Here is a 26,576-nt window from a genome sequence, read left to right on the forward strand (position 1 = left end):
ACAGATGTGGAAACTGAGGCATGGGGAGATTAAGTAACTTAACCCAAGGTTGTGCATTAGAGTTTAAACCCAAACAGATCCATCTAACCAAAGTCTGTGTTTCATTTAAATTTTTAAAATAGCTATAAAGGGTGGGGTTTTTTGTTTTTGTTTTTTGTCTGGTTAAGTAATGCCTGTGAATGGTTTTTTTAAAAAGATGTAGACAGTTCAAAAGGGAACACAAGTGAAAAATAAGTCTCCTTCTCAACCCAATTCTCAGGTCCCTACCCACAGGATGAATTCCTGGAAGTGGCTTTACTGTGTGAAAGGCTCTGTGCACTTTATATATTGGTAGATACAGGCATACCTCATTTTACTGTGCTTTGTTTTATTGCACTTTGCAGACACTGTGTTTTTTACAAATTGAAGGTTTGTGGCAACCCTGCACTGTCAGATGATAATTAACAGTTTTTAATGATAAAGTATATTTTAATTAAAGTGTATTCATTGTTTTTGTAGATGTAATGCCACTACACACTTAATAGATCACAATATAGTGTAAACATAACTTTTATATGCACTGGGAAACCAAAAATTTGCGTGACACTCTTTATTGCGATATTGGCTTTATTGCGGTGGTCTGGAACCAAACCTGCGATGTCGCAATGTATGCCTGTATTGCCACATGGCCCTCCAAAAAAGAGGCCTGTGCTCTTTACCAGTGCTAACCTACCTTCCCTTAAAGTTGGTTTTTCTTTTTTAACCCACCTGCTGAGAACCCCTTGATGTCACCACCCACAAATGTGCCCAGTGGGTCTCATTATCAGACCACACAGGCAGGCCTTTCATATCAGGAGCTCTGTAAGACGTCTGCATCCAGACTGGGCTCTGGGATTTCTGTGACACTAGAGCTGCAGTGGAGACAAAGCTCAGAGCTAGTATTTGGCCCCAGTTTGGGGTTTTACAAGGTGTGTCTCTGCTGTCGGGGTTACCTACTGCAAAAGGACCCTCCTGTCCCAGGCCCGAGACCCTGGCCCCAGGCGCTTGATGCTTTTGTGAGCTGCTTGTCTCATGTTTTGATGAATTGGTCTCTGGTGCAAGAATCCGTCAATGTCCTTTCTCACCCTGGCTTTCTAGAAACTGCGTCTATATTTAGCCTGGTTGCACCACCCCTACCCCCCCGTCCTGAGCTGGGGTATAATTGCCAACCATCCAGAGAATGACAGGGTCCAGGCTGAGAGCGCTGCTGAGGAAATGGGCTCCCTTGGAAACCCAAGGCTCTTGTTTCTCAAAACCAAACCAGCTCCCAGGCAACTAGTGTTCGGAGGAAGGCAGGGCAGGGTGTGGATCTTCAGGACAAAGCACAGAGCCAGGCCAGTCGGGCTGCTCTAAGTCCTCGTGGGCAGAGGCTGGCTGACAACCACATGTGTGCAAGTGCCCTTAGAAGGCGGAAGACCGGGGAAGAACTGGGCCTCGGAGACCAGGGAAACTGTGTCCTGCCAAACAGTCATGCTGGGCCAGGCAAGCCAGAAAGGTGGCTCCAGAACCCAGGCTCCGGGAAGGGCCTGGGCCTGCCTGCTGGAGTTGGTGAGAGAGCTTTCCCCGCCCCAAAGGCCGACCCCACAGCCCAGAGCATGATGACGTTGTTTGTGATGTGCAGCCTCCGTCTCCCCAGCCACGAGCCAGCGCCTTGCCTCTGATTCTGTCTGTCGAGGAGCCACGGAAGAGCTGCTTACTGTATGCTTTCATAATAATAACTTCAGAGCTCCATATGTTTATAGGCTGCTTTCTGCTTTGCTCAAATAATGTGCAGACACAGTACAAGGTTGGTGGGCTTCAGGACAAGGTGTGGCAACAGGTGAAAAACACAGGCTGCATTCTTACCCCCCGTCTGAGCCCTGCTGTGAGCCTGGCCAATAGAATTTTTAACATCTTTCTTCCTCCCTCCCTCCCTCCCTCCCTTTCTCCTTTCCTTCCTTCCTTCCTTCCCTCTCTGTCTCTCTCCCCCTCCCTCTCCCTCCCTCCCTCCTTCCGTCCCTCCTTCCCTCCCCCTTCCACCACCTCCTTTCTCTCCCTCCCTCCCTCCTTCCCTCCCCCTTCTACCACCTCCTTTCTCTCCCTCCCTCCCTCCTTGTCATGGTCTTGGTCCTCTTCCTCCTCCTCTTTCAATCTCAATCCTTTTGGGCTTCCTACTCCTAATATAAGGTTGAAAGCAAGGACACTGGTCCCCCTCCCCCAGTACTTTCTTTTAACCCAGCTCTGCGTTCTCTGGACTCCTACCCCAGCCTCTCTGGAGTCCACTGCTGCTGTCAGGCCAGGTTGGGCTGAGCAGCTATCTTCCACTCTCCTGTGTGTGGAAGCCTGGGTTAGGCTTCAGATTTACAACATGAGAAAGATAAAAGAAAGAGAGCGAAGTTTCAAAATCTTTTTCCAAGCAAATATGTAGTTGGGGGAGGTGCCCACTGGTGAGGGGCAGGGGCAGGCCCTGTAGAGTCTGAGGAAGGAGAGACGGGCCTCGAAAGGACGCTGGGGCCCCCTCCCTCCTGGGGCCTCGGGAAGCTCTCAGCCCCCAGCGCAGGGATGTGAGAGGCTTTGGCTCATGTGTCTAGAGGTGCCGTGATGTGTGTTCTTCTTGGTGCCCGCGGCCCTAGAGAATGAACAGGGTGACCTCTGAGCCAGACAAGACAGCGGGTAGGAGGACAGAGAAGCCCCTCAGCTCAGCCCCCAGGCAAAATGCCTGGTTGTTTAAAAAAAAAAAGGAAATGAGAGTTTGCTCTAATTAGAAACTTCTGGTCCTTGAGTAGGTTTAGAGAATTATGGGCATTCTGGGGCCTGAGCATTTGTGGTAACAGGTGGCGCCTCAAGAACCACCAAGTGGGAAGGAGAGAAAGGAGTAAAAGGGGAGCCAATCTCATGTCCTGGAACATAGCGATGTGCCCTGTGGTGATGACAGTATCTCATTTCAGGTTAACCAAGGTGCTTCCATGTTCTTCTGTCCCTCTGGGAAGCTGCGGTAAACGTATGGAAGCGCAAGGAGAAAGGCTTTCCGTTTCCATAGGCAAGAGCCTGGGATACAGTCTTTCCCTGGGGAGTCACTACAGGGGCAGAACATGGCCTTCAGTGGGCTGGACTGGGGGCTAAACCACCCGAATAGCCAGCACTCCTCCACCTCCCTGTATTGCCCAGTCTGCTGGTGACCCCTTGGGTATGAGGGTTGTGATGGGAGGGTACCAGGGCCGAGGTCCAAAGCCAACAGCACCTGCTTCCCAGACCACTGGGTGTCCTTTGCCTTGAGCTGTGCTCAAGGGCCAGCTGCCTGAAGCCGTTTGCCTGTGGGCTCAGCTTCATCGAGCTCCTTGAGTTTCTGGGTATGAAACAGTATGTCCAACCCAGGAAACTAAAAGCTGAGCCTCATATTCCTAAGGTCCCAACTTGGGAGCCTCAAGTCTTTGCTAAATCGCCTCAAGTAAGTCTCTTCACCTCAGGGGTCCTAGCCATAAAATGAGGGGTGCCCTAAGGGTCTTAGAGTCTGACTACCTATGACTTCCTGTTCCTCTAGTCTCTTCTCCCCTCTCCCGTGGGTCAAGTTGGTTTGGTCCCCATATGTCCATGTCGACTGATGAACGTGTTTGTCCTAAATCCATATGTGTTCTAGTGAATGTGAACAATAAGTCATTTTTCACCAAAAACATAACTAGTTTATGACATCTGGAGAAGACGATGTCGGTAGCTCATCTCCAGGAGAGGGAAAGGGTTGAGCCTGGACCTTGGCTTCTAAGGCTTGGGCATCTCCACAGCTCCTTGAAAGAGGCTACTGCTCACAGAGAAAGTGATTCTGCCACCATCTTTCCCCAGCTAAATCCTGGCACCTGTCCTGGGGCAGAAAGAATGGGGCCTCCCCTTGCTGGGGCTGGGGAGAGTGAGAGGAACCTCTCGGATACAGATGCTGAGAAGCGTCTGGGGAGCGGTCCTTTATGCAGCCTCATGAACGTCCCATGTGCTGTGGCTGGGAGCAGGGGAGAAAGCCGGAATTAGGAAAATGAGCCTTTGGGCTTGCACGCATGCCTGTGCGCGCACACACACACACACACACATGCACACGTGCGCACACACACACACACACACAAATTTACATAGGCTGCAGGGTGGAGCGGGGTGTGCCAGCTAAGAGCTAAGAGCTCTTCGGTAGTTTTCTGTTCTTACAGAACTCTTAACTTCCTCTACCTTTCGGAAAGCCAAGGCCAAACCTCAAGGCACCCACCTGCTCATCTGGCTGCTTCTTTCTGGGCAGGTTGTCTGGATGTCTGAAGCTATGGTTTGGGCCCTTTCTCCCTTCTCTGTGCACCTGTGCACACGTCTGTCCCTGAACTGGGGATGCTCTAGTCACAGACCTCTGACTCTAGAAGACTTAAAGCTGAGACCAGCTTCATCGCCTCTCATGATGGCACTAAAGGCAGTGAGGGCAACTCTGCAGATTTCAGTATTAAAATTTTTTTTGCTAGCTAATTCACTCATATTTCCTGTGTAATAAAAAGGGAGGAGAGTACTGTAAAGGTAAGTAAAACCAATGATGGGGGCAGAATAGGAAATGACTGGGCTGGGCCGTCATCCTCCTTGGGAGACATAGAGCCCCGGGGCGGGGTGTGGTGGGGCGGGGGGGGGGGGGGGGGGGGGGGTTGGATTGGCAGGTCTCCTGATCACAGCCCTCTCAGGCCGGGCCGAGGGAAGTAGGTGACCCAGACGAGGGTCTGTGCTGTCTCCGCAGACGGAGCATGAAGCGGAAGGCACTGTTCACCTGTCCCTTCAATGGAGACTGCCGCATCACCAAGGACAACCGCCGCCACTGCCAGGCCTGCCGGCTCAAGCGCTGTGTGGACATCGGCATGATGAAGGAGTGTGAGTTTCAGGGGCGGGGCCTGGGCGGGGCGAGGGCGGGGTCAGGGGGAAGGTGGATGCTGTTTACGCAGGTTTGGCCAGCAATGTCCTCTTGCCCGTCCTCTGTAGCTGCCGGCATCTGGGGCCTGAGTCGGGAGTCCGGGCATGAGTGGGACCAGCAGCATCAGACAGGGCAGCTGGAACTCCAAGGTCAAAGGCCCAAGGAGTCCTGCCAGCCTTTTTAGGATCCGTGTGTGTGTGTCCCGAGGCCCAGGAAGGGCCCCTCCTGTGCGAGGCCTGTGAGGAGGGACAGGCAGGGTACTGCCTTCATGAGCCCCCCCAGGTTTGTCTTCCTCTAAGACGTCATCGCCATTCTTACAGCAGCCTCTTTCCAGGACCTTTGGGGAAAGGATGAGGCTCAAGGACCCCAGGGTTCTTTGGACTTTGGGAGAGAGGGCTGCTGTGAGTGGGGAGGGGCAGGAGTGATGGGGAGGAGAAATACTCAGCGCCTGGCTGTCATGGGGGTTCTGTCCCGCCCTAGCCTTCCAGCCACTCTGGCCCAGTGAGCAGAGCCGAGGGCTGGTGTCCAGGACTAGGTGGAAAGATCCTGTAAGGGGAAGCCCTAGACTCCAGGAGGACCCTCTAGATCCAGATTGAAAAAGAGGCGCGACCCTCTAGGACTTCCTTTCCAGCACTGGCATTGCAGAAGAGGACCAATGTGGCAGGTTAACATGTTCTGACCCACTGTTAAAAACAACCCTTGGGGACTTCTCTGGTGGTCCAGTGGTTAAGACTCCGTGCTTCCAATGCAGGGGGCGCGGGTTGGATCCTTGGTCGGGAACTAAGATCCCACATGCTGTGTGGCGTGGCCAAAACAAAACAAAACTAAACTAAAAATAACCCCTGGACTTTGCATCTGAACTCTAGTGCCAGTTACTTGGTAACCAGAGTAACCATTGAATTCAGTAGACCCTGGGAAGGGCTGGCCAGGCCCTCCCTGGGCTGGAAGCAAGGGCACTGGGCTGGCCTGGTCATGGGTGCCCTCTGCACACTACTCCCTGCTCTGTGCCTTTTGCTTATCCCCGTCTGTGAACTGTACCCTGATCCCTTCCAGGCCCTGGGATGGGGGCCGTGCCCTACTAAGCTATGGGCCTGAGGAGGCTCAGGAGGGACATTCAGATACAGCCACCCCTGGAGGCCCTCCTGGCCATGGGGCCAATTCTGGGGGGCGGGGGGTGGGCGTTGGAGAGGTTAGGTACAGGGGAGATGTGTCTGGAACAAGGAAAAAGCCACAGGACAGGGCTGAGGGGATGGGAAATTTCTTCCTTGATGGGAAAAAATGCTGTGTTCTTGGGAAACAGAGGCCAAGTGGCGGCCCCAGTGAGGCCTCCTCGGGCCTTGACAGGCTCCCTTCTGGTGGGCCACGGCCCCTCACTCCTGATACCAGCTCCCCAGCCAACACCAGCAGCCCTGGAAGAAGCTTCCAGGCCATCGTTCCTCCTCGCCCCCATGGGAGCATGCAGGCCTGGGCACGCTGATCACTCCTAGCCCGGGTCCCCTGCCCCGCCCAACTCCTGTTTATCCTGGAGTCATGGAGGCTCAAGGCCTGGGTGCCTCGTGGAGCTTCTCACACGTTGGCTTAGTGCAGCCTGCTCTGTTCAAGGTGCTAGGCTGGACGTAAACAGGAAGCAGCGTGCGCCGCCCCTGCCCCTGCCCCTGCCCCTGCCCCCTCCGAGCACACAGCCTCCACAGGGCAGGGGGCTATGGTTCTAAGGCTCCAGCCAACCAAGAATGGCCCAGAGTTACACCTGAAATTCAGTAAGGCTCTGCCACAGGAGTTCTGGTCAGGGCCAGCCTCACTGATGTCCCAGAAGTGCCTCTCCTATGTCTCAGGGGAAAAGAGATGTTCCATCCGCTTAGAACAGGAAGCACACTTAGAAATCATCTGAGACCCAGAAAGGCAAAAATATTAGTACCAGGATTGGAGTCAAAAAGCGTGTTGGGACTAGAATCCGACTCTTTGTCCCCTCCTAGATCACTCCTGGTCCCCGTGGAGAGCACTGCATCCACCGTGATGAGCAGGCCTTGAGTGTTTCAAGGTGCTCCCACCCCAGGAACACCACGTGGTGGGGGGCCAGCAATCCAGAAGCGGATGCCCAGCCCCTGGTCAGCTTTGTGCCTCAGTCACCCCAATCTCAGCCTCAGTCCCTCGGACGGAGCCCCGTGCCCGCCTCCTGCTCTATGCCCAGGGCAGCCCTGTGCCCACCACTCTCACCATGCTAGTGCAGGGAGCTGTGCTGAGTTAGGGATGGGCTGGTAGAGCTGCGCTTTTGGGGTCTGGGTCCCAGAGCTCCATTTGTAATAGAAATGTTGGGCCAACACTAGGCTTATTCTTTCCACTGCCCCAAAGGGAAGGTCCTCCAGGAAGAGCTCTATTTCTTGCCTCAGGTTAGCCAAGCTTTGGGGGGCCTGGAACTCCCCAGCTCAGGTCCCTAGGAGAGCTGCTTATTTATCACCCAGGCTGGCTGTCATCCCCAAGGCCTAGCCTCCTAGAGACAACTGAGTGTCAACATTAGTAAAACCACAGGACACCCCAGGGCTTCCTTTGAAGGGAGCTGCAAACCCAGGCTCCTTTCTGGTGGGGACAGGGAGGTGGCTGTTTCCTAGAGGAGGCATAAGAAGGGGAGGAGATGCCTGTGGGAACCAATGTTTATTGACCACTTACTGTACCAGTGTCAGGCACTAGTACTTTCTTGTTAAAGTCTGACAACAATCCCTAAATATGTAAATACTTCTGTTTTTATTTTTTATTTTTTGTGATAGATGAGCAAATTCAGAGAAATTAAAATATCATGCCTCCAAAGCTGATAATCTAGGCCTGTGTGTTTCCAAAGGTCAAGCCTGCGGGCTCCACCCCAGCACAGCCCTTCGGCCCCCCTCCCCTTTCCCCTCCACTCCCCTCAGTGGGCCAGAGTTCCTCCACTGTGCATTTCCAGGCACTTCCTGGGGCCCTAAGAGATGGGCGGAAGAGAGTTTGTTCCCACTAAAGACTCTCTCTCTCTTCAAGTCCAGGTTGACTTGATGTCCTTGGAGCCCAAGATATTTCACAGTTGAGTTCTGGCCTCTTGTAGACCTGGCCTGCACATGTGAACTTGTTTAATGTTTTCATACATGTACATCTTTTCTGCCCAGCATGAGCACAGCCCCTGGCACATAGTAGGTACTCAGTTAATATGTGTTGAATGATTGAATGTTAGCTCCCCATTATGTTTCTTTGTATCTCTGCCTCTCCCACTGATTTATATATCAGGAAGATCTCCCACATCTGATATTGTCAATGTCATTCATTTGGGAAAATGTTATGTCTGTTTCCCTAATGTTGTCCTTAGGCCACCTGCGGCAAACTGAAATGTTTTTAAGTTGTTCGTGCTTTCAGATCTTGACCCCCTCACTCTATTCTAGACTTTATGGAACAGGGAATATCTTGCATGGGATTAACTTGAGCAAAGCCGTTTGCACACTCAGCAAGGACCTCAGAAGCTACTAAGCAGCCCTATGGATTTCACAAAACCCCTGTACACAGCTCATGTCCTTTATTCACTGGAGAGCCCATCAATGGGCTTTTAACTTGAGTGGCCTTTAACTTCAAAATGTGCCTCCTAGTGAGAAATAAATTTCTATTGTTTAGCCAAAGAAACACAAAAAATAAAACAAACAAACAAAATGTCCTCCTACATGATAATAATGGTATTTTTAGTAGCAATTCCCTGAGAAAATGATTCTTTAAATCCTATGAAATTAACAGCCCCTTTAAACAAATGACTTATTTCATAAGTCACAACAACATCTGCACATGTGAGAGACTTATGACTTAGTAGTCCCCAGAAAATGTTGCCTGGAGGGAGGCCCATAGATTGGCAGCCCTCATTTGAAACCAGCGGATCTTAGCATTTCTTCCTCTAGTACCGCACATGGGATGGTGGTCACTATTTGCTAGAAGTGATGGAGAAGATCAGTGTCATAAGGTTAACCTCAAATCTAACTTTTTCCTTTTAAGGTAAATCACTTACAAGCTTTGCGACTTTATTTACTTTTTTCACACTCTTCAGATGCATTGGAACACCTTGTGTGTCAGGACTCCATGGCTGAGGACCAGGGTCCTGCTGAGCCTTCATAGCCAATTATAGTCACGGGCAGTATGGGGTAGTGGTTAGGACCTTGGACTGTAGAGCCAGACTGCCCAGGCCCAAATACCAGCTCCACCACTTGTTTGCTGTGTGACTCTGAACAAGCCTTATAGCCTCTCTGGGCCTCAGTTCCCTCATCTGCAAAGTGAGGATAATAGTACCTGCCTTAGGGGTTATTACAAGGACTAATTAATGTGAGTTAATATATAGAAGCACTTAGAATAGGGCCCGGTACATTCAAATAAACCTCTATTTTTATTAACAGTATTTTTTATTACATACAGCTTGATCACCAGGATTTCCAGCTCCCAGCAGATTAGAAGTAGCTCTTAAGGGGGATAAAGGCATACTTCTAGAGACACAAAAATAAGGAGAGACAACACATAGCTGAAGAGAGCGGGCTAGACTGGTATGAAGAGTAGTACAAGAACTCAAAATCACAGCTGGCTGAGTCATATGGTGAAGGAAAACAGCTCCATACAGTTCTGGGGTCATAACCTTGTCCCTGCAAAGTCCAAGAATTATTCAGAATGATGCCTCTGAATCATCAAGCAAAGGTCACATGATGTTACACGTGTTCTGTTACAAGGTATTCTGTCTTGAAAATACTTCAGTCACAATTATTTAAATTAAAAATGTAAGCTTTGCTCAGTGATCTGGTGGGCTGGCGTGTGGCGTGTGCCATTCGACGTGGTAGGGAACATGCAGCATTGCTATACTTCTCACCATTCTTTCCTGAGCCAGGATGACGACCAGCACATAGTAAGTACAGCCAGTGTTGATGTGTTGGGTGTCCAGTGCATCAGACTATTGAGGAAGCCCCACTGGGCTAGCCTTGGTGGGGAAGACACAGGCATTGTAGGATGTGGCCCCCACCCTTAGGTAGCCTGCAGTTCCAGTGAAGGAGACCTTGAACTTCTTAGGCTCTCTCTATAAAGGCATTTATGGGGATCTGTACTAACCGTAAATGTAACAGAGTGAAAAAACGATCGGGTGCCAGTGTGTGTGGGAAAAACGGCTCACTGCAGATCAAGGCAATAAGAAAGCCTCTCGTCGTACGAGAGGGCTGTGAACTGGGTGCTGGAGAACCGACAGAGCTTGCATGGCTGCTGGGGAGAGAAGACCCAGCTGGACAGGCACCCAGCACAAGGAGAAATGCAGTGGCAAGAGTGAGCGGGTCATGTTCACAGGTCAGCAATCCCAACGTGACTAGAGCAGAAGCTGTGTCCAGTGGCCCCGGGAAATGAGGTTGGAAAGAAGGAAATCATGGAGAATCTTGACTTTAGTTGGGGCATGGTAAGCAGGAAGGATCCAGAAAAAGCTTCTGAGCAGGAGAGTGACATCCTAGAATCACAGGGGGTTATCAGAGCCCTGTCGGGGCTGAGAAGCATGCCTGTGGGCACACAGAGCCAGCCCCCCGGCTCCAGACCCGTCACCTCCTCCGCCTGCCTCTCAGATGAGCAGGAAAGACCCGACACCTAATCTTGGCTTCCCCCGGCTGGGCCTTGCACCCTGCCTTGAATGGGTTGCTCCCTCTCCCACCCTGCTCGATCTCTTGGGGTCTGAGCAGACACCCTCTGTGGGAGGAGGGCTGGCAGCTCTTTGGGCAGGTGAGTCAGTAACCTGGGCATGGCGTCCACCCCGGTCTTCCTCTAGGTATAGTTTGTTCCAGCTCTGGAAGAAACAGGCCATCTTTCGCAGCAGGCTTCCCTTTCCTGCTCTGCCCACTCCCACCCCCCACACAGGCTCTCCCTCCCCGCCCCCGCCAACTTCTCTCGTCCTTCCCCCACCCATGGGACCTAGGCCAATAGGCCTTTCTCGAAGCCGGACACCCACCCACTCTGGGGTTCTGGTTCCTTTCCCTGCTCTTGTGAACTCTCAGTTCTGTGGGCAGATGCCCTGGCAAGACCAGCACAGAGCAAGCGGCTGCAGGCCGAGGGCTCCAGCGCCCACTCCTGCCGTCAGCGCTCTGCAAGCCCCAGCCGGGAGGTCTGTGTGCCCAGCTGCCCTGCTAAGCACCCCTGCTCCCAGCCCCGCCCTTCCGGCAGCTGCCCCAGCCCGGGGAGGCCCGGAGCCCCTGTGCAGCCTGCAGGGGACCGGGGATCCCCGAGGTCAGGTACACTGGCCAGCTGCTGGAGAGAGCTTTCCAGATTAGAGCTGTGAGCTGCTATGCTTGGGGACTTCCAGAGGACTCGGAAACTTCCTTGGGCAGTCATTTCAAGACTGGACTGGCTGAGGCAGGGGTTGTTTTGGCCCAACCAAAGAGGCAAAGTCTTTCTACGTCGGTCATAGTAGATCACAAGCCTGGAAACTTGGATGTGGGGAAGGCCGTGTGAGGTCTTCTCAGCACCGCCTAGCCTCTGTCGCCGTGACTGTGCACCCTCCCTCCCCCCAGTGTCTCCCTCAGGATCAGGGAGTACAGGGAGGGGGTAGAAGCGACAAGAACAAACGTTTAGTGAGCATCTGCTGTGTGCTAGGCCTGCATTCAGGTCTCAAGGCAGTCGGTCCTTTGAGGTAGGATCCCCACATATGCATGCTTTATGGAGGAAGGAACAAAACAGGGACTTAGAAGAGATCATATGGTCCAAACTTCTCATTTTAGAAACAAGCAAACAAAAGCCTGGAGAGCTCAGTCTGTGCAGAGTCAGACACCTTGTTGTTGAGATCCCAGGCTCCCTAACAATGCCCAAGTATCCCACCTCCCAAATCCTCTGTCTCCTCTCTCATGCGCCTGCCTTTTCAACATAGAACACGCAATCTTCCGTTCGTATCGTGGGCTTGGGGTCCCCGTGGCCGGACGGCCCCGTGAGCTCCAAGTGTGAGGCACAGCCCCTTCCATCTCGTGCCTTTACACCTGGAGGAAGGTTCCTTGGAGGCGCTGCAGGGGAGCCCTCCTGACTCCCCCTTGCCGCCCCACAGTCATCCTGACTGATGAAGAGGTGCAGCGGAAGCGGGAGATGATCCTCAAGAGGAAGGAAGAGGAGGCCTTGAAGGACAGCCTGCGGCCGAAGCTGTCCGAGGAGCAGCAGCACATCATCGCCATCCTGCTGGACGCCCACCACAAGACCTATGACCCCACCTACGCCGACTTCAGCCAGTTCCGGGTACAGCCTGAGCCACCAGCAGAGCCCGGGCTCCGAGGCGGACGGAGGGCAAAGGGGGATCTGGGCGCAGAACCTGGGAAGGGACGGAGGCTGCTCTGGCCTTCTGACACTGGGGGGGACTCCCGCTCCTGTCAGAGATCAGGGCTGGGGTAGGAAGGTGACCCCCAAGTGTGGGCCTCTGACCCTCCACCTTTCCCTCCAGCCTCCGGTTCGAGAGGGTGAGAATGAAGGGAAGCATCCCTCAGGGCCTTGGTTGATACACACGCCCAGCTTCTCTGGAAACTCATCGTCCTCCTGCTCAGATCGCTACACCTCCTCTCCAGGTAAGTGGCTCTGCACGCCTCCCAGAGAGCCCAGGGCTTCCCCAGCCCACCTGTCCTAGGCTGCAGCTGGAAGGACAACACTTACCTACTGTGTGCCACACAACGTCCTCAGAAAAAAACCTTTCTTAGAGAAGAGGCGGGGCTTTCCTGAGGGCCCACGTGCAGGACGCTGAGGAAGAGGCCAAACAGGGGTCCAGTGGGCAGGGTCTGCCTGCAGAGCCTCTGTTCTTCCCTCTAAGCCAGGCTTCTGCCCCCGGCTCCCTCCCTGGGAGTGACCGGATTCCTTTAAAGGGTACTTTGAGCCCGGGCCCTTGGGGTTTTTTTTTGTTTGTTTCATTTTGGGTTTTGTTTTCCCCGGTTTTACTGAGATATAATTGACATATAGCATTGCATTCGTTTAAGGTGTATAACATAATGATTTGATATATGTATATATTGCAGAATGATTGCCACAGTAAGTTTAGTTCACCTCACATAGTTACAAAGATGTTTTCCCCCCCTGTGATAGCTTTTAAGACGTACTCTCTTAGCAGCTTTCAAATATAACAAACAGTGTTGTTAACTGCAGTCACCAGAGCCTGAGTCTTTGGAAGGTGGAGTTCAGCATAGAAGGAGAAGATGTGGGTCCCACTACAGCCCACCTTCCCCTCAAGCCCTGGGGGGCCCCTAAGGCCCTGGAGGACCTGTCCCTGCCAGCTCATCCTTGCTTTCCTCTTATAGTCCTTTCCTACCTTCCCCTTCATCTTCCTGTCTCGTCTTCCCCCTGCCCTTGCCTTCATCCTTCTACCTCTCACCCAACCCAGCTGCCCTCTGGTTGGGGCCTGTAGAAAGGCAGGGATGGAAAAGCCCCCTCCCCTCTGGGGAACTAGTATCCTCAGATATGGTACTTCCAGACTCATTGATGGATCTGTGCCCAGATCCAGAGTAGGTGGGAGGGCTCCCTGTGTCAACTAGACAGGGATAACAGTGGAATTGGCCGTGTGTCTACTCACCTGCATTGACCACTGCACAGATAACTGATCCTCTGAGCCCCTCACCTTGTAGTTAACCTTGTTGTAACCCCTCCCCTGTGGTAATTTTCTCTACCCACTTTCCTGCTCTTTTTACTTTATGGTATATTCATTTTTATCAATGAGGGTCAATCTGGGGACTTCCCTGGTGGTCCAGTGGTTAGGACTCCGCACTTTCACTGCCGAGGGCACGGGTTCAATCCCTGGTCGGAAAACAAAGATCCCACAAGCCTTGCGGCACAGCCGGGGGGAAAATTTAAAAAGGGCCAATTTGCATGTTATACATTGGTCTGTACTTCAACTTTTCATAATAATTTTATATTATTTAGAAGTTTTGATTTCTTCCCATAGGTTAATTAATTTGAGGTGTTTACCACCCCCCCATGATATGTTCAGTATAGCATATATTTATTGAAAAATTCAAACTAGTTAACATTTTTAACTTTTAAAAAATTATTATATAAAAGTAATATGTGTTCATTGTAGACATTCAGAAAATATAAACTAAATTATGTATATTATATATATTATATATAATCTTTAAACCTACCACCCAAAGATAATCACGGTTAACACTGTGATGTATCTTTTCCCAATTTTTTTTAACATATATATATGTTCAGAAATGGAATTGTGCTATACGCAGTCTGGTAACTTGCTTTTTTCTCTTGATAGTATATTATGTCATATCTTCATACCATTCAGTACACACCTAGAATATAATTTTTAAAGGCTGCATAGTATTCTGGGGTATAATGTACAATAACATATCTAAACCCCTATCACTGGATATCTAGATTTTTTTCCCAGCTCTTCATTAAGATAACAGTATGCTTGGGGCTAAATATTTGCACTTATTCTGAATTTTTCCTTATGTTGAATTCATGGAAGTAGGATTACTGGTCATAGAGTATACATAATTGTAGGCTTTTGACCCTCACAGTCAAACAGCTTTCTAGATTAGTTGCACAAATGTATGCCTCCTTTACACCCCAGTGCTGCACAAGGATTGCCTAATTCCCTACATCTTTACGAACACTGGTGTCAACATATAAACGTACTTGCTTCTAGTTTAGAGGTGAAAAGTAGATGTTCTTCTTGGCCATTCTTTGATCACTAGTGAGGTTGAACATTGTTTTCCACAAGTTTATTGGTTCCAAATGCATCTTTAATTTGAGATCATTAGGAACAACATGTAAAATCACATCTTAAAGAAGTCTCTTATCTCAGAGTGTCTCTGATATTTGATTTTCCTGCCCCACTCTGCAGAAGGAAGACACAGGGAACCCTAGGGGGAAGCCTGGGCTGAAGTGACCTTGGAAAGAGGTGGTGACTGTGGGATTCCCAGCTGGCCCTGCTGCCAGGGTGTAGGAGGGCCTCGCGGGGCCTCGCGGAAGGAAGCCTGGCTCAAGTAGTTCCTTCTCTTCCCTCATCCTTCCCCAGATACGATGGAGCCAACCGGCTTCTCCAACCTGGATCTGAGTGAAGAAGACTCTGATGACCCTTCTGTGACCTTGGACCTGTCCCAGCTCTCCATGCTGCCCCACCTGGCTGACCTGGTCAGTTACAGTATCCAAAAGGTCATCGGCTTTGCCAAGATGATCCCAGGGTTCAGGTAAGGAGCTTCTGGGACATCCAGGGAACAGAGTCAGAATCCTAGACTGAGCCCGAAGAAGGCTCAGAAATTACCAATCTACTGCTTCCCAAAATACAGCCTCAGGCCCTACCCCAGAACTCCTAAGTCAGAATCTCTGGGCAAGGCCCAGGAATCTGTATTTAAGAAGTGCAGCCCATCCAGCATTACTCGGCAGGCCAGCACTGGGGAGCCATCCATCCCTTACGCTTTCTATGTGATGGAACAGGAGCCCAGTGAGGTTCAATGGCCAACACCAGGATTTCTAGTGTTGGAGCCCGCGTGTCAGAGCCGGGTTAAGAACTCTTAGTTCACTGCTGTGTCCACTCCAGCTGCCTTGGATCTATTCCTCATATTATCCTTTTAAATTAAACCTACATTAATCCGGCACACCCAATTCTGAAACCAGGATGAAGCGATAGAGAGGAAAAAGGGTTGGGCTTGTGATGTAATTTAGGAATCCTAGAGGGAGACGCACTTGTACATATAACCTGGGCATCTTTCACCCAATTTACCCTTCACCCAAGGCTGTTTCCTAATCATACTGAGATCTTTTTTGCCAAAGTAGGTAAGTATGAGGAGTTCTACTGGAGTAAAGACCCTCCCTTATGGATTCATTCATACAAATTTCATTCATTCATTCAGATGTTCTATTGTTTTGGTAATAATGCTATCTATAATATTTATATTTAAATGGTCATGCAGTTTTAAATATTCTTAAAAGTACATAAAAGTTGACGCTTTTAGTAGATATGTTGGGAGGCAGTTATATCTATATTTATGTATATCAATAGCTTCATTCTTTCTAAAAGTTCATTTGGAACATTGTCATCAAATAGATATACATTGTGGTCAAGAAATAAATGAATAAACTTCCCTGGCAGTCCAGTGGTTAAGGATCCACCTTCCACTGCAGGGGGAATCCCTGGTGGGGGAACTAAGATCCCGAATGCCATGTGGCGTGGCCAAAAAACAAGAAAGAAATTAATTAATATCAAGCAATACTCTCATCATTTCAAGTAGTAGCAATAGTTAGAGCTGTAGCAGAAGGGGTAGAATGCTTCCTCAATACTGATGCTTGGATTCAGCGCTAGAATACTGGGAGCTGGAAAATGACTGGACGTTGGCCAGCTCTGGATGGAAGCTAACACGAGGTGCCATTTATTGTTTGGTGAATCTCTGGCGCATAGGGAAGCCATCAGCTACTGTCTAAATTGCTGCATTGATTGCCAGCTAAATGATGGTAATTCACAGCGCTAAACCCAGTGCATCCCAGTTTGTTTCTGTCTTGAGACAACCCGCTCTGTGTTATTTTATGCCTTGCACCAATTCAAATACCAGGGATTCACCAATGTTCTTTCCTGGAATTAATGTGAAAATTATAAAGGAGAGAAACCATCAAATGGTGTTGAGACACTCTTACTGTATCACACATTTTGGTTGCATCAAAAAGAGTAAAGGCCACTCTGCAGGCAGAACGGGTGTCACCTGTGAGGTCAGCATCACACCGGGCCTGGGATTTACCCTCCAGAGTCTTTCCTTGGAACTGATGACAACGTTCTGCTTAGTACAAGTTCCAGCTCCCTCCCCCACTCTTCTCGTTACTGTTTGCAAACTGCACATGTTCCCAACGTCTTGTTTTGTGTAAACAGCTAGAGAAAAAATACTTCAAGGTGTTGATGGATACACTGTAGCAGGCGGCTCTCATCCTAATTCCGGGAGGAACAACTCTCATCTACCCAGTCCCCAAACCTTGCCTAGTGGGGAGCTGGACCAGAGGGCACCTGAAGCCCTGTCCAGATGCTAAGGTTTGGTGGCTGGGATTGCCCACATGGGAAAACTGTCCTAAAAAGAAAGTGACCCATTTAACCAGATTACCCCAATGCAGCCCCCTCCACTAGGTAACCTGAGCCCCAGTTTTTCTCTTGGCCCCCATCCCTTCCCTTCGCCACATATACCCTCACACAAAATAGCACCACCTGCCCCTCAATTCCTCTCCCCAAGGATGAGCTGAAGTCTACCCCCTTCCTTCCCTTTCAAACCTCATCCTCCAGAGTTCCCTGGTCTAGCCCTGCAGTCCTGGCCGAAGTGAAGTATATATGAGCAGGTATTGGAGCCACCCAGCTATGGAGGCAAAATCAATTAAATCGATCCTAAACACGCTTGGGTTAACTTTTCTGGCTTCAGCATATCTTGAGAAGTCCCAAAGTGGAATGTTTTCCAACAAAAATGGAGCAGGCTTCAGCAAGAGCTCTGTGGGGACATTTACGCGGATGTTCTCTGGGAATGGGTGCAGCTGATGCTGCACCAGGACGGGGGCCAGAGCCCAGGCTTCCGCAGGACCCAGGCGGGGGCAGCCCAACAGTTCTCTGGTTCTGCCAGTTCCTGCACTTAGAGGTTCCGTTTTTCCAAGAAGTGAAAGAACAGTGTCTGCGTCCCTGGTGGCTTTGATCTTGCTGCCTGGAGGCGGGGGTGGAGGGTGTGGGGAGGGCAGGATGAGACTTCTGTGTGGGTGAGTGGAGGGGAGAGTACAGGACAAGATTCCAGAGTGGGCGGGACTGCATGGGCTGTGCTGGGTGTGGCCTGCCCTGTGGGGTGGCCTTGGCCCTGCCCCTGGCTCCCACCTCTTCTCCCTCAGCCTCTCGGTCTGCACCCCACAAATCCCCCCCCGCTTCAGCCCTGCAAAAGAAGTGCATGGAGGAAGTGGTGTCAGGAGCAGCGACTCCATGGCCAGGAGCCGTCTTGGATCCGAGAGCCAAGGACCACAGGTTTCACTGCCCAGAGGGGTGCATGAGGGACCAGGCCCAAACAGCCCCAGAGGGCTAAACGCCTTCAACCGCACTGCCATTTCCATCCTCAGGGGCTCCTTCCTGGGTCAGAGGCCTGGGGTCATAGTGCTTCCCTCCTCCTATGCCCTTTCCTCTATATTCACTTATTCATCTGTCCAACAATCAGCTTGCTTATGACATAAACTGTGAGGGATAAAAGATGACTAGGACACAGTCCCTAGCCTGCAGAGGTTCAGCGTCTGATGGAAGAGATAGACATATGAATAGCCACGGTGAAGAGATAGACATATGAATAGCCGCGGTGAAGAGATAAGGGCGCCAAGAGGTACCGAGGGAAGGCAGATGGGGAGAAACTGGACCCTGCCTAGGAGGGTGGGGAAGACGAGACATCCCCAGAGCACCTCACAGGTGCCCAGAAGTGGCCAGAGGTGTGGAAACTGATCAGGGTGTAAATATTACTCAGGTCCAGGGAGGAGGCCCAGAGCCGGAGCTGGTGCCCATCACAGCAGGAACGAGGTCTCTTACTGAGTTCCCCTTTATCTTCACCGCTGCCGCCACCCACTACCATTTCCACTTCTGGCTGTGAGCTGCACTTAGAAAGTCCCTGTATTTCCAGGCTGTGGGTGGTAATTTGAGGTCATTCTAGGTTTGCTTTCATAGAAGTAATATGTCTGGATCACAGCAGGCAGTGATCCCGCTGAAATCTCTCTAGCCAGGCACCCATGGGATGTTTGTTCACTTCTGGCCATCCATTTTGAGTGGGCCATTGAACAAAAGGTTATGTACAGAGATGTTCCTCACGGAATTCCTTATAACAGCAAAACTTAGAAGCAACCAAAATGCCCAAAAATAGGTGGGTGGGAGACTGTATTTTCCAAAGATTTGATAATGAACATGTTTTACTCGTATAATGAATTAAAACCCAAATGAGGGTGGTGTTAGTTTTTATTCTTTCATTGTGGATTGAACACCCAGAAAAAGGTGACAAGGATGGTGAGACACCTAGATGTCACGGCATCAGGGCTACTTATTCCAGAGAAAAGGCAAGGAGGGACATGGTGGCTTTCCTTAAATGGTTAAAGGGATGTCCTGCGGCTAATGGAGAAGTCTGGTTCTGTGTTCCTTGAGAGGACAGAACTACAAGCAATGGATGAGTGTGTGATCACGTGGCTTAGAGCTCAAGAGAAGAGGCTATTGACCCAAAAGCCAAGCACCCCATGGCTGTATCCAGAGGCCAGGAGCTCCCTGGCACTGGGGGAGTCCTGCAAAGGCTGTGTGAGAGCCGTCTGTCAGGAATGCTGAGGAAGGAATTGGACCACCTCTAAGTGGCCTCTAAGCCTCTAAGTGGGGCCTTCCAACCCTAGCACTTTGTGATTTTCCTTCAGTGCAGGCCCTTTGGTGGTCATCTAATCATGCAAGCCCTTTCACACCTCCTCATCCATCACCTGTTGATACGGGACTCTCATCAGTTAATATCCGTTTCCCACCTTTTTACTTTCCAAAGTGCAGCCACAGGGGACGACAGCCCATCGACAGGATATCCAGGAGGAAATACACAGAAAGAGAAAGGGAGGAAAAAGAGGAAGCAATTTGATCTGTGGGTCCTGCCTTTTCCTTGTCATTGTTCAGACAAGCCCAGCTCGTGACTCAGAATAGTGGAACTAGTCGTGAGCCTTTTGACTCATCAACACATAGCTATTGACCCTCTCCTCATGCTCAGGGCTCAGTGAGCAGTGTGAGGGCAACACTAAAGTAATTAAGAGGTGGTGCTGGCCCTCAAGTAGCTTACGATGAAGAGCCAGAGACAAGTATCTAAAGGACAGAGGCAAAGAAGGGGAAAGGGCAAAATAGGATTACAGGCAATGTGCAGCAGGTCGTAAAGGAATGGCTCTAATTCTATGAAGAGAATCGAAGGGTGGAGGGATCCAAGGGAGACCTCACTGGACTCAGGACCAGAAAGGTGGGGTGGAGCAGAAGATGGGCACTCTAAGCTGGAGCTGTCCCACGTTCAAAGGCATGGTGGCATGAGAATGCCTAGCATCTGAATGTGGAGTAGTCCGATGTTGTTAGAATGGAGGGTTGGTGGAGTCTGTGATGGGAACGGGGGCTGGAAATACAGGTTGGAGCCCAGTTATGGCGTATGGGCTTGATCCTGGGGCATTTGATAGTCAGTGGGGATTTCTGAGCGCAGGAGTGACACGTCCCTGTAGCAGTAGTAAGAAAGGTGAACGAGAGACTTGACTCCAGGAGTCCAGTAAGAGGCAACTGAAAAAGATGATGGAGCTCTGAATCAGAGCAGTCCAGTGGGAGCGGGAGTCCAGAGACGTCCTGGAGACAGAGCTGACTTCACTACTGGAAGGACCGAAGGGCAGGAAGAGGGAGAGGGAAAGGAAGCATGGGAGCCATTGGAGATGGCTCTGGCCATGCTTTTGCAGACGACCATATTCATGCTATAGCCCTGGGAGTTTCTTCAGGCTCTATCTTCCTGACCCTAGAAGAGCCATGGCTGCTCCAACCTTGGAGACCCTGGAAAGTCACTGGGTTTTCCCTGTCTTAGTAGCTGAGCTACATCGGTTGGCATTTGGTCACAGCTTTGAGTTCTCAAGTCATTCTCCCTCAAGAAACAGTCTCATTCTTTCCAACCAGGCTGCAAGCTCCTCGATGGAGGACGCAGGGCACATGCTGGTCACCTGGCAGGTGTATATCTGTCAAAGCACTGCACTGATTTGCATGACTTGATGGTCTTGACCAGTAACCTGACTTCCCACCCCCACCCCCGCACCCTCCCTGGCAGAGACCTCACCCCTGAGGACCAGATCGTGCTGCTGAAGTCAAGTGCCATTGAGGTCATCATGCTGCGCTCCAACCAGTCCTTCACCATGGACGACATGTCCTGGACCTGCGGCAGCCCGGACTTCAAGTACCAAGTCAGTGATGTGACCAAAGGTGCGACTGGGCTCTGCCTCCTCCTGCCCCGGCTCCACCCCTCCTGGGGTCGTGGGCCCCACCAGGCACATCAGAGGGAGTGAGGCAGCACCAGGGAGAGAAGGGTGAGGGTCAGGCCGGAGGTAGGGTGGGGTGGGTGGTCCTGGGGGTGCCCACAGCAGCTGGCCATTCTCTCTCATAGCCGGACACAGCCTGGAGCTGATTGAGCCCCTCATCAAGTTCCAGGTGGGGCTGAAGAAGCTGAACTTGCATGAGGAGGAGCACGTGCTGCTCATGGCCATCTGCATTGTCTCCCCAGGTACCTAGCAGTGTGGGGAGCGGGAAGGGGGGAGTCCCGCTGAAGGCCAGCAGGGAGGTTTGGAGGGAGAAGTGAGCACAAGGAGAGACCAACAAGGAAACACCCACTTTGCTGGGTTTGCCCTGCCCGTGTGGTGTGTGTATGTTGAGGGTTCCCTCACTGCCCTTGGCCTTGCCCTAGCAAGACCATTGGTGATTCATGGGTGGGATTCTGAGGAACCAAATAGATGAGGTTTCTCAGGCCACAGACAGTACTCAAGCTCTGCTCTTGGGTGAACTGGACTGACCTCTGCTGACACTTGAGGCCCCCTGGGGATAGGGCACAAAAGCCTGGGGCGTGATAGGAGGTTCTGCTGGCCTGACAGACAGTTTAGCTGACTGATTTTGGAGGCACGGTGCTGTGATCCTTGAGCTCTTCTGCCTGTTTGGGGAGGGAAGAGGGAGAGAAGCCGAGGAGGGAGGTCCTGTGGTTCTGGGGATGCTGGATTGCTGATAAGGCCTCCACTGGGAGTGTGTTCAGAGAACAAGCCAGTGGCCTTTCTCCAGGGACGCTTTCCTGGGCTGGGGGCCCAAGGAAAGGACATGGGCACCCCTCCTCCTGGCCAGTGAGCATTCACTCATTCATTCATTCATTCACTCAGCAATGATTTACTGGGCTTCTGTCAGGAACCAGGCACGATGCTGGGCATAGGGACTCAGCAGCAACCAGGACACAGACTTCTTTCCCAGGAAGTGTAGAAAGAGCCATTAAACAAATACGTTATTTTAAAAATAAAGAAGTACATGATGCTGCAGAGGGTATAGCAGGAAGCGGGAACCTGAGGTCGTCTGGGGCGTGGAGGGACGGGGTCATCAGGAATCGCCTTCTTGAGGAAGGTCCTTTAAGCTGTTACCTGAAGGGTCAGCAAGAGTCAGGCAAAGGTAAAAGAGCTGAGTTCTGGGCCGAAGGAGCACAAATGTGAAGCCTGGAGTGCAGAGAGCATGGCTCTTGGGGGTCCTGATGAAAGATGGAGCACAGAGACAGAAGGAGAGAGAATAGGTGGGGACAGGCCCAGATGGCCCGCAAACGGACCTGAGACTTGATCCTAAATGCACTGGGAAGTGGTCGAGGGGTTGGGGAGGACTGTGGTGTCCCAGGTCAGCAGGCATCCAGGAGTGACCTGGGAGGATGCTGAGGCTGGGTGTCTGTCTGTGTGGGCCGGGGGGTGGGCCGAACGGTAAGGGAGCTGGCTCAGAGCTCCCCGCCCGCCTCTCTGCCCACAGACCGTCCCGGGGTGCAGGACGCTGCGCTGGTCGAGGCCATCCAGGACCGCCTGTCCAACACGCTGCAGACCTACATCCGCTGCCGCCACCCACCCCCGGGCAGCCACCTGCTCTACGCCAAGATGATCCAGAAGCTAGCGGACCTGCGCAGCCTGAACGAGGAGCATTCCAAGCAGTACCGCTCCCTCTCCTTCCAGCCCGAGTGCAGCATGAAGCTCACGCCCCTCGTGCTCGAGGTGTTTGGCAACGAGATCTCCTGAGCAGGGCAGCCTGCCCTGGCGCCTGGGCGGGGTTGCCTCTCTGGGGCCGGGTGCCCAGCAGCTCTTCCCACCCCTTCTGGAGTTCAACCCCTCCTCTCCCACTCCCCCTCCCCGCCCAGCCCATCCGCTCTCCTGCCCAATCTAACACCAGGTCCCCCTTACCTGCAGGCCACGGGCTGCCCCCAGTCCCTCGAGACCTCAGTCATGAGGAATTGCTCCTTATTTGACAAAGAATCTCAAATGGGGACCGAGGGCAGAAGCTGAAGGTGGGCCCGTGCCCGGGGATGCCCCCTCCCACACTCCAGAAGTGGCTGCTGGCTGGTGCCGAGGGAACAGGCAGGCGGGAGAGACGCAGCCATTCCTCAGGGACAGAGATACCCTCACCTCCACCCAGCTCCAGGCCCACACGTCCAGAGCCTGGTGGGATCACCCTTCCTTCGCCCCACCCACGATAAACACTGACCCATGACCCCCACCTCATCCTGCTGCCGGTCTGTCCTGTTCTGCCCCAGGGCAGTGTGCCAAGATGGGGCCTCCTCCCTCTGTCTTCCCACCCTGGCCTGCCTAGGACACTCACTGCCAAGGAGGACCAAAACCAAGGTGACGAAGGTCACAGCTTCCCCTCATCCACCTCTGCTGGCCAAAGGGCATTTGCCTAACCCCATGGTGCCGACCTTCATCCCATCGCCATGGTAACATTCTCCCCGGAAGTAGCCGTGGTAAGATGGGCTTTCTCCCCATGGCGGGGGCCACTGGCCCAGAACCCATGTGCTGAGAGGCCAAGGAGGGAAGAGAGCAGGGCCCAGGCAGTGAGGGGACAGGCAAACCCGGCCTGAACATAAGAGTAGTAGATGGAGGCCGCACCCGTCCTGCCGCCAAGTCCGTGGCTCCTCAGCCTGGAGCTAAGGGGTTGGCCGACGCGGGGGCTCTCTCTCCGACAATCCACATGGCAGGACCGAATGGCCCCCAGGCTTCAGAGGGTCGCGGGCACCACCCTCACCCTCACCCTGCCAGTGCCTTACCTCCCACCCCAGAGAGAGAACCGGCCGCAGGCTCCAGAGCCCCTGCGCAGCGGCCGAGGGCGCTGAAGGGGCCTGACCCTGGGATGGCCAAGGGTGGTGACCCAGAGGTCAGCCCACTGTCTGAGCCCCGCCAACAGTCTGGAGAAGCAGGTGCTGCTCTGCTTACCAGCGGGGCCTCATCTTTCCCACCTGGCAGGGTGGGATGGGGGAGAGGAATTTCCAGACCCCCAAAAGCCCAAGCCCTCCCTGCCCGCCTAGTTCTGCTTCTAACACGGCTGTCCCCCGGAGAAGCAGAAGGCAGTGCTCCAGCACCCCGGATCGGGGGACAGCGGGTTGGCCTGGTGGCTGGTCAGTGAGAGCACTTCGGGGAGGGAGTCGGGCGGGGTAGTTCCTTATTCCCACCCCACACCCTGACGTCAAAAGGGACCTGTGAGGCAGGGCGGGGTAGGAGCACCGAACCTCAAACTCCCCATGTGCAGAGCAGCTCAGGAGGTGGGCACTCATGGCCCGTGTACGCGGCTGGGCTTCTCTGGGGTGTGGGTGGCAGGCATGCGGGAGCAGAGCAGAGAGGGCTCCTCCAGGAGCGACAGAGGGCCCTTCAGATCATACTCAAGTTTGGGGGGTGCAGCTGCGCTTGCTGTCTAAGCCTGGAGGAGGTGGTGTCAGCAGGATGCCCCTTTGCCTGCATCCGCTGTTCCCTGAAGACCCCGGGAGCAAACCAGCTTACCTTCACGACGGCCGCCAGTGTCTGCTGGCCAGTGTTTCTTCATCTGACAGCCACCGTCCCTATTGCAGAACCGTCCTTAGACTCAGTCTGATGTCTGTTAGATGGGAGTTGCCTTCAGGCTCCACTTGGTACCACATTCTAATATAGCGGGTAGTAGGCACCACTGATGAAGCGATATTTATGGGTGATGAGGACGTCCGTTGTGAAAATTCTACACGTTAATTACTGTTGTTGTTATTTTACAAATTAGGGAGAGACCCTTGGGATTTGATTGTAGCTGCAGAACACATTGGTCCAGATGTCAAGTCAGTGGTAGAAAGGGCTTGAAAATCTCTGACCCAGTTCAATCCCCTTGTTAAAGAAAACTGAGGCTGAGGAGAAGGTGTGACTCACCCAAGCTCATGTAACTAGTTCAAAGCAGCCCCAGGACTGGACCGGGACTTTGGACTTAGGGTCCAGTGCTGTTTTCACTATATCATGCTTGAGCTCAGACGCCATGTCCCATTCCCCTCGTGGCTGACCTCATCCCTGGGGGAAGCCCTGGGTTTTAGACAGAGCATGTCCAGATCCCAGATCCCTGCCTTGCTCCCCTGGGTTGTCACCCCACTGACCCATCAGGAGGAGGAGAAGGGACACCTCAGCCTGTGTCTCAATGTGAATCACACCCCCGCCCCAGTGTGGCCTTGGCCGGATGGGGTCTCTGCCGCAGCTCGGCGTAATGCTGTTGCCTTAACAATAAAGTACATCTGTCTTTGTACTATCTTCACCCTCCTGGCGCTCCCCTGGACCTGCCTTCCCCAGGGAACATGACAGGACCCACTGAGAACGCCAGTTCCTCAGCCCTGGGGCCCGTGACAGCTCAGTCCAGTCCTAAAGGGAAGTCCAGCAGCTGGGAGGACGAGAAAAAGTGAGGTTCCCTGGGGCTGAATTGGGAGACAATGTTATCATCTTTTCTGTTTTAGAATGAGAGAATGTGAAGGTAGACATTCATAAATCTCAACCTTTTTAAACTATATTATTGGAAAGCTAGGAAAGTCTGTACCAAAAATGCCAAATAAACAAGATTCTGGGAGATAGGAAAACCCTTCTCTGGCCGACTGGAAGAAGTAGGAGAATCTGAATGAGGCCAACAGGGAAGCTTGGAACGTACGATAGATCTGGTTAAATCTGGGAGTAAAGCAGCAAAGAAAGCTTTGAAGAGTGCCTCCTGAGTGATTTCCAAAGAGAAAAAAAGTTTGCCAGAAATTTGTCAAATAAACCAATGAAGAAAGCTCTGCTTATGGTAATAAAGATGGCACATACTTACATAGCACTTTGTGGCAAGTACTGCTGTAAATAAATGCTTTATGCAAACCAGCTTGCTTTATCCTCATAAGGACCCTAGGGGAGATAGACGACTATTACCCTCATTTCGCAGAGGGGATAATTTGCCCAAAGCCACAGTGGTGGTAAGTGAGAGATAGGGTTTGAACCCTTGGCAGCTGGCTCCAGAAGCCATTAATTACCTGCTACACTATACTGCTTCCTATTGAGCTGAGTGGGCTGACAAATGACAGCTAGTCATGCCAGCTCTCTATTAAAGTGGATGTAAGGGAGATTCCCATTCCTAAAGTAGGCCTTGGGATAGAGAAATTGGAGGTGCTGGATCCAACAGGGCTCTACTCTCAGGAAGCATTCAGTCACATGTGTTGGGTCCATTTCTGTGTGGCCCTTACCTGAGAACCTCAAGAATAGGAAGCCAGGCGGCTGTTGACAAAAATGTGTCTTGTATTTGAAATGCTGTGCCAGGGACTTGGCAAACTTCAAGTGACTCCTATGAATATACAGGACTCCCAAAGGGCCCTGAGGAGCCAATGTACCCCCTCCATTTCCAAAAAAAGGGGGGTTTATGATAAAGGGCAGCTTTCGTTAAACACACAAGCAAAAATAACTAACCAAAGACACACATGGTCATCCTAAGGGAAAATCATGCAAGGAAAACATAACCAATGTATTTATTTATGATAAGTTGGCCTAGGAACCTGTGGATGTGATTTAATTTTTCAGAAGCATCTGAAAAGATTTCAAACCAAATGTGTCAGTGGGGGATGGGATGGGAATAGAAGAATTGGGGGTGGGGCTTGAGGGCCGTTTTGCCAAGAAAAGTGAATGGACTTAGAGA

At 51.9% G+C, this 26,576-nt stretch overlaps 1 protein-coding gene across 4 annotated transcripts in view; it reads left to right on the forward strand.

The window, feature by feature from the left end:
- Positions 1–25,613, forward strand: part of VDR (vitamin D receptor) — a 54,678-nt gene extending 29,065 nt beyond the window's left edge. For all 4 annotated transcript variants that reach the window (XM_082422612.1, XM_082422610.1, XM_082422611.1 and 1 more), the window contains 7 exons: positions 4,745–4,875; positions 11,961–12,145; positions 12,348–12,468; positions 14,922–15,093; positions 20,695–20,846; positions 21,028–21,144; positions 22,407–25,613. In XM_082422612.1, the coding sequence (XP_082278738.1) occupies positions 4,745–4,875; positions 11,961–12,145; positions 12,348–12,468; positions 14,922–15,093; positions 20,695–20,846; positions 21,028–21,144; positions 22,407–22,666 (1,138 nt within the window). In that variant the 3' untranslated portion in view covers positions 22,667–25,613. The remainder of the gene's footprint in view (positions 1–4,744; positions 4,876–11,960; positions 12,146–12,347; positions 12,469–14,921; positions 15,094–20,694; positions 20,847–21,027; positions 21,145–22,406) is intronic.
- The last annotated feature ends 963 nt before the right edge of the window (positions 25,614–26,576 follow it).

This window comes from Balaenoptera physalus (assembly GCF_965194825.1).
Source record: "Balaenoptera physalus genome assembly, chromosome: 13".
Taxonomy (NCBI): Eukaryota; Metazoa; Chordata; class Mammalia; order Artiodactyla; family Balaenopteridae; genus Balaenoptera; species Balaenoptera physalus.